The following is an 8,390-nucleotide window of genomic DNA, read 5'->3' as shown; positions in this document are numbered from 1 at the left end:
TGTCCTAAGCCACTCAACACAGAGACAGGTCCAAAGCAACAGAACTGAGCTGCCTGCCTAGAACAGTGAAGATACTGTTTGAGAGGAGTGGAATCAGGGTGTCATCGCTACCTTTGAACGCTGCAGTGGGAAAGATTAAAAAAAATCCTGCACACAGATTAGAACTGCTCCGAAGTTGTCAAAGAGAAACGAAACAACAATTTACCGTGAGTGATAAGGATGAAATCACTACCTTGCAAATCACCCAATAGCAACCTCACTGAAGTAGCACTAAGGATGAGTTATAATTCTAGTAAGCAATATTCAGACTTAAGGTGTAAATCCAAATGTATTTTTAAAAACCCACCCTGGTTACTCCAGACTCAAGTTCAATTATATTTAGGTAACATGTTCCCCTGTAATTCAGTTGCTTTAGATATTTCAGACCTCACAGTATACTACTGGTGAATGAGCTCCAGGAATAGGGCACTTCAAACACTGGGTGGGAATAGTAAAAAGTTTTTTGTGTGTGTCAGTGTTGAGTATCTTGAAAATTAGCTTTAATGCAAATGTTGCAGATGAAGGGTTCAGTTTCAAATCAGAAGATGCAGAATTTAACATCCCCTGTGGCTACATTGGCCATGGATACTATTTTATTGCAAATATTCACCACAGCTCTGAAAATAACACATGGCTACATCTACACTGCAGGCTTTTTGTGCAAGAACAGCTGTTCTTGCACAAAAACTTGCAGAGTGTCTACACTACACACGCATTCTTGCGCAAGTAAATTTACAGTACAGCATCGGAAAACAGGGCTTCTTCCAGAACAGTTATTCCTCTACAAGGAATAAGCCCCTTTTGCGCAAGAGCGCTTCCACAAGAAGGCAGTGTAGACAGGCAATATGAATTTCTTGCCCAAGAAAGCCCTATGGCTAAACTGGCCAGCAGAGCTTTCTTGCACAAGAGAGCATCCACACTGCCATGGACACGCTTGCGCAAAAGCACATGGCAGTGTGGATGTGCTCTTGTGGAAGACCTTTTGCACAAGCCTGCAGTGTAGATGTAGCCATCATGTACTGAGAGGTTAAGTCCAAGTTCACTTCTGCTCTTATTGTAACTATAAACCATTACATCTTAGTGTACCAAGTTTCTGTGAAAAAGGAGGGGTAAAGTCCCACCATCAGGGCCAGCCTTTCTTACACAGTGGGCATGCGGCCGTGGGCACGTGGCATCTGATTGACATGTACAGGGCACCGTGGCCCCACCCCAGGTGGCAACCTAATGTGGTGCCCTTTACCACTTCAATCAGGCACCCCCCCATAGGTTGGACCCCTGGGCATCTGCCTGGCTAGCCTCCTCCTTAATCTGGCCCTGCCTACCATATCTTATTTACTATAAGGCAGCACATTCACATCAGCCATTTAAGGTCCAGATTATTCCTCTGCTCAGCTGCAGATTTGGCCAGCAGGGGAGAAGTCAGCCAGTGAGCAGAAGAGGGGGTCCCCAGAATTCATAGTCAGTGACGTACTCAAGGCCTGCAGAATGCTGGGCCCAAGTGTACGTGGCCCATGCCACTAGGTGAATAACCCTACTGCAGCCTCTCTTCCCCTCGCCCAGTGGAATGGGTGGGAAAGTCTAGTGAGAGCCTGGCACATTTGCAGCCACCTGCTTTATAGCCACAGGTAGCTGCAGCCACAGCTCAGTTTTTGCTGTCTAGAATAGAATTTGCTCTGCCCAAGTCTTTGCCTTGGCCTGTTTCTGCAGGGCTCAGACAGGCTAAAGGAGTTCTCAACCCACAGCCCAATTAGCATACAGCAGTGTACCTTTGCTACTCTGGTCTGGCAGAGGGCTGGGCTAGCTGAGGTGACCATCTCTTGCAGTCTGTGCCCATGCTCCTGCCAAATGGGACTGGGGAATGCCACAGCAGGTGGGAGAGTGGGTCTGGGGACTGGGGTTTTAGGTAGTGCTCTTCTCCTGAACCCTGCCCCCCCACTTCACAGATCCTGGGTGCCTGCCTGGCCCCCAACCAGGGACTCCAGCTCCTGCCTGACCCTATGCCAGGGGGTCTGGGTCCCAGTCCAAACCCAGCTGGATTTGTGGACCCCTCTCCCCTGTGCTGCCTGCACCCAAAACTCCACTCAGGGCAGAGGAGCTAGACACAGGTGACTGGGTGGTTTTAGGGTTTGTGTGTGGGGGGCTGGGCAGGGCTGGGGCTCTCCACCTGCAACCCACTTAACCCATTGAGAGCTGCATTAAAGCAGACACAGACAAAATGTGCCACTCCCAACTGAGTGCACAAACAGAAGCAGCAAATTCTAGCAAAGCGTCTCAGGATTAGTGCAGTTCTACCCTGTGTATTCCCAGCTGATTTTCAATCAATCATAACTGTCAACAGGCAGCCATCCATTTCTCAAGCTGTGATGCAGATGCAAGGCTGCCAGAACTATGTACAGTACATGGCTGCAGCATGTGTGTGCTAGGCAAGGCAAGTAAGAGTTGCTTTCAAAAAGGAAAAATACTTAGCTGCAGAACTTGTGGCAGCTTATGGGATTTTCCTCAAATCTCAGGGTGAGCTTTTCAGAAAACAACATGTGCCCACCAGATTATCCCGGAAATTGGTTTGCAGCCTCAACTGCATTCCATATGACTGCAGCCTGCTATCAGCTGTTTGGAAAGACCTTCCTTGATGGAAGGGAGGGTGATAATAGAAAAATTAGAAAAATATGACAGGCACAAAGACCTGGTAAGTGTTTTACATCTTCCACCTTCTACAACTGAGCGTTCATGTCTTGTTAATATGTTTGCAAGTATGTCAATCAGCAGGATGATGTTTGACACCCACATGGGGAGGCTTTAGCTAACCTGACAATTTTGTCCATTTATTGCCAACAGTCTTCCAGGGCCCAATTCTCATTTATATGAAGAAGCCTAGTCTACATGAAAATCAGGACTTCAGTATTCTGCAAGAGAGTACAAGGCTCTCATCTTCAGAATTACAAGACGATCTGAGTATTTGTACGGTTCCTAAAAGAAAACTGATAAAAAAACCTGCTTAAAGCTAGTTTTGATTTCTTCTCTTCTCATTCAACTTTCACTCATTAATAAAGATAAATAAGTCTGCTGTTTGCACAGACATCAAAAGCAGTTTAAACTTTTTTGCTCTGTTCTTGGCTTCTTCCTCTTTCAAAAGAGCAAAACCATCACCACAGAAAAACTGAAAAGCAAAAAACTTACTTTTGCTTTGGCCAAGTTTAAGAACAGCCAGATTTTGTGCAAAGCCAACAAAAGATAAAATCCCTGTTTTGCTTCAGGGACAAAGGAGTTTGTCCTTCTGCAGGAGACATCATTGCACCTCGTATATCACATAAAACAGTTGGGGAAAAAACAATTTAGGGGGAAAAAACCAACAGTATTTGGGTGACAGGTGAAAGTTACAACCTCATCACAATTAATAAAAGAATTTATTGTAAACGTATGTATATTACACAATTATACATTATAATACAGAATATGGAGGAGTTAGACACTCAACATTTCAAATATGGACAGTGTTTGTAAGGAGATCTTTGACTGACATTAAGACTTTTTAGAAAGCCACAGCGCATGTAGGGGAATATTCAGAAATGTCCCAATTTTTTCCACACTTGGTAGCCTGCCCCTTGTTGCTGCATGACAATTGTCTTATATTCAATTTGATGGAACAAGTGTCTTCTCATGAAAAACTGCCTCACCACTCTTGACAATTCAAAGATCTTCTTGCAAAAGCATCCTACATTTGGAGGACTAAACAAATATTGGTGGCTGCGTTTGATTTTAATGGATAGTTTGTCCTTAGCAAAATCCAGTGCGAGTTAGATTATTCTCCTAAAGGAAACTACATTAATCTAGCTTGCTTAGAAATGGATCAAGAGACTCAGTCATTGAAGCCCCTTTGCACTACTACAGAACAAACAGATGCCTTGGTTTAGGGTCCTTTTTAGAACTCAAATTCTGAACACTTCATTCTCCAGCGCTACAGAAACACATGGCTCAAGCAGTCGGAGCAAGATTTTGACTAGCAGGTGCCCAAAGATGGGCTCCGATGACCACAGTTGCTGCTGGGTTCTCAGCACTTTTGAAAACCAGACAACCAATTGATAATTTAGTTGTGGATAATTGTGGATGACTAAGGTATGCATGTGCACATGTCACTTCAGAATACCAGTGCACTGGCTACCCAAGAGAACATACACAGGCTCTGTAGTCCCATTCCTGCTACATAAAATATTGTCCCTAACTTACAAATTGCCTACAAGTGCATCTAGGTGAAGGAGGGTTGATCCCCTATGCCTGTAAACAAAACATCAAGGATAAGAGGCTGCCAGGCCCCGAAAGCACTTTGGGAAGCTAAGACAGGGCTTGATGTTCCTAAACTGAACCAATTCCTCTCCACACTCAGAGCTGGCCTAGTCACTATGCTCTAGCGAGAGTTGCTGCAGCTGAAGTACTTCAGACTCCTGTCAGTTTAAAAGCTAGACCAAGGGCTGAGTGCACAGCTCTTCCTCAAGCCTGCAAGTACTCGCTCATGCCCGTGATCTTGCTGGCTGACCACCAGCATGAGCAAAAATTCCACAGCAGGACCCCAGAGAGTTTTAAACGCCCATTCCACTGTCATCAAGCTCTTCATCTCGGAGCCCGACTCAAATTCCATCCCATCAGCCCCGTTTTCAGGGCCAAGCTGAGTAGTACCCCCATTGAAATCAGCAGGCTGGGAGTGCGGTATCTACTGACTAAGGAGGGCACCAATGGATGAATCTGGCCCTAGAAGGACAGTGTCAAAGGTCTATAGTTTAAATTGAATTTTATTCACTCTGGCATGTAACTGCTCTTTAAAAGCCTGAAACCACTTTTCAGCTGAACCACTCTCCATAGTTGTGTTTAGCTTTAGAGCTCCTGCCATCAAATGTATTCATTTTCTAGTGAAAACACACTCTCAAGTACTAGTTTTGAAATACACTCTTATTGTGTTGGGGAGCAGAGTGTACAGCACTTCTACTATGCTTTGTGTTTTGAAAGTGCTTCACGAATATTAATTAGGCCTCAGCACCCCCTGAGCTAAGGAGGTACAGAAACTGAGGCACAGACGCAACTTCCTCCAAGCCAGACAGCAAGTCAGTGATTTAAACAGAACCAGAATTCAGAGTCCCCTGGGTTTTAGGCCCTCATTCAACCTATCACATGGCACTGCCCCCAAAAGACAAGGACTTCGAAAGCCTGATGCAGTAATAGTCAAATGTTGTACAGCTCAACCTTGAGAGCGTGTTTGGCAATATTATAAACACACCCAAGAATATGTTATAACTCAAGGGCAGACCTTCTTACATGCAGTAGCATTCACAAGCTGCAGTTGTTCCCTTCAGATGTGGATTCACAAGAAGAACATGGCAATATCTAAGACATGTAAGTGGCAGAATTGAAGTGAAGTTTCTACCACAGCCATGGGATCAGGCGCTCACATGTCCCAAAATACCAGTGTTCTTCCCAATCCCACTGGACATCTTTCTGCTCCACAGAGCTCAAACCCAAACTTTGTTATTGTCAGTTCCTCACAATATGCGCTTAATATCAGTCAATGGTTTCCAGAGGCTTAAAGAAACGTTACAGAGCTAGTGGCTTGGCCTCCAGCTCAGTAATCACAATTCTTCCAGCTAGACCAGGCAAATCTGCAGAGATCCACTTGATAGCCACATCTGTGAACCATTTTTGCAGACTATGAATGGATGCAGATCTAAATTTTTTATCTAAAGTTCTGCAAGTCCACGGATACCCACCAATCATTTTTACAGATTTGACGCAGATACAAACTTTTTATCTGTGCAAGGCTCTATTTCCAGCAGCCAAGATCAAAACTTGCTATGCAAGCAAAGGATCTCAGCCAATTAATGCCCAGTAATCTAGACAGAAATCTGTGAAATGAACCAAACACCCCACTTCCTTTCCCTTTCCGCTCAAAGGTCACATGCTCAGTGAGTCTCTAAATTTGACTAATTATTCAACTTGGCCATACCCCCCAACATACTATGACGGAGATGTCTGAAATTCTCTTTCAGTCCCTCATAAGGGAAGGAAATCTTTATGATGTTATAGTTGGCTGTATATGGTAGGTCCTGCTACATAAGAACCACCGTGTTGATGGTGTTCAAGTATATCTGCACAAGTCACTCACCATAAGCATCAGCCTCCAAACAAACCGACTTCCAAAACCCCCTATCACTTTGTGTATTCTCATTGCCTCGACCAAATTGGTCTCCCATAACTCCTGAGTTCACAGCAAAACCGGTACTGGTCTGTGGACTGCCTCAAAGGGAACTGATGTACCAAAGAATCTCGCCCATTTAAAAAAATGCATCACTTCAGCAAGCTATCCAGCCATTAGTTGGATGAGGCCCATTTAACTACCACATCTTCCTCAGCTAGCAACTGAATGCAAACAGACAAAGTTTGTTTGTTCACTTGCTGAGTGAACACTGCAACCTAAATAACTTGATTTGGAACAGAGCATCATTCTGTTGCATTAAGGTGCATCTTTAATTGGAGGTAACGATCTAGTAGCCCAACATTCTAAAATGTGTAACAGTGTCCTACAGAGACAGTGGAATTGTCATTGAATACTTCAGTCTTCAATCCATTGTTGCTACAGTCTTCAGGTTATTTCACTGTTCCTCATTTAATATCCTCATATGCTTGTTTGTGAGGAAATCAAGAAAGGGAATATTGCAGATGGCTTGGTGAATATTCATTACTGTGATCTCTCTTGGAATCCTGCAGAAAACGAATCAAAGAAACTATTACACAACACAAAAAGTCAAATGGCTCTGAAGTGCCAGGCCAGTAAATTTACTAAGAGGGAATTGGGGGGGGGGGGGGGGGGGGGAAGAGGGGGAACCCACCAAAAAGGGATAATAATGTTACAGCTACAGAGAAAAGGTATTAAAAGGCCATAGCACAAAATGGAGACCATCAGAAAATTTGGAGGAATACTCCTTGGGCACAAGCACATGAAAATTAAAGGGCAATGCTGTATACCAGTTTTGTGGAACAGGAAGTATATTAACTAAGCCATTCGCTTGTACATATTGAACACTAAGGCGTTTCTTTTTCAATTTCAAGTTCTGCTAGAAGAATATGAAGTCAAGGTGATGGGCGCCTTACATCAGCTAATCAAAAGAATAATGTTTGGATCTGGAGTTACTTGCAAGAATTACTTGATTTCCATGCTACTAAGTAGGCTACTGGGGCCTTGTCAGGTCATTGGCAGATCAACTTATTTTGTTCAAGGGAGAAGGCTTGCAGCCCCAAACTGTGAAAGCAGAGAGACCCCTTCCCAATTTTGATCTGTAAGCGATAGGGATGTAAAAGAGTAGTTGATTAGTCATCAAGTCGACTACTTGCATTCTCCCCCCCCCCATATCAGCTGCCTGGCTCTCTCAACATTTAAGAGGCCCCACACCGCAGACAGGGTGCTGGGAGGGAACCAGCTTCTAGGAAGATAGTAATTCAGTGGAGGTGGGACTCCTTACACAAGCCAGCAAGGGAATGAAGATTTTTGCTCAGTAATTCATGTAATAATAAACTGTTTAAAAATGTTTTAACAACAAAGGTAACAGACACCCTGCAAACCCCAGAGTATATGTTGTAAGGCAAAGCGATGTGTAGGTCCTCTATGAATCGAGGAAGGAGAACAATTAAGTGATGACATCAAGAAGGATGAGGTATTTAATCCCTATTTTGCTTCAGTCTTAAAAGGCTAACAGTGATCTGTTACTCAACACAATTAACATGAACATGGGAGAAGAAATGCAAGTCAAAACAGGGAAAGAATATTCAGATAAGTTCAATGTATTCAAGTCTGCAGGGCCTGAAGAAATTCATGCAGGGTTAAGAAACTAGCTGAAGCAATCTTGGGCCATGTTTTCACTAAACGGAGTCTAGGTAAGACTCGCTAAATTAAACTCAGAGTGCACCCCCACCAGCTGCCAGTACTCATGCTACTGAAAGGAGTAAGGGAAGCCAACGGGAGCATTTGCTCCCATTGGTCTCCCGCTATGGGGACGACAGGCAAACTCAAAACAAGGTACATATCTTCTTTCGACATTCCCTTTTAGTGTAGACCTGGCCTTGAAGCATTAGCAATGATCTCTGAGAGCTCCTGGAGGATGGGTGAGGGCCCCAAGGACTGGACAGGGCAAATACTGTTCCCTTTTTAAAAAGACAGGTGCTAAGATGACCTAGAGAACTGTAGACCAATCAGCTTAACTTCAACCTGGGAAAATACTGGAATAAATTCTTATACAACTTGTAAGCCCCTAGAATATAACACAGTTTTAAAAAACAGTCAACATAGATTTATCAAGCACAAATCATACCAA

At 43.9% G+C, this 8,390-nt stretch overlaps 1 protein-coding gene across 4 annotated transcripts in view; it reads right to left on the bottom strand.

Moving 5' to 3' along the window:
* Nucleotides 1-3,424: 3,424 nt before the first annotated feature.
* The window catches only part of YEATS2 (YEATS domain containing 2), an 82,450-nt gene continuing 77,484 nt past the window's right edge, over nt 3,425-8,390 (bottom strand). For all 4 annotated transcript variants that reach the window (XM_075937463.1, XM_075937461.1, XM_075937465.1 and 1 more), the window contains one exon: nt 3,425-6,783. In XM_075937463.1, coding sequence (XP_075793578.1) covers nt 6,675-6,783 — 109 coding nt within the window. In that variant the 3' untranslated portion in view covers nt 3,425-6,674. The remainder of the gene's footprint in view (nt 6,784-8,390) is intronic.

The sequence above is a fragment of the Pelodiscus sinensis genome, chromosome 10 (assembly GCF_049634645.1).
Source record: "Pelodiscus sinensis isolate JC-2024 chromosome 10, ASM4963464v1, whole genome shotgun sequence".
Taxonomy (NCBI): Eukaryota; Metazoa; Chordata; order Testudines; family Trionychidae; genus Pelodiscus; species Pelodiscus sinensis.
This window is presented reverse-complemented; position numbering and strand designations above follow the sequence as displayed.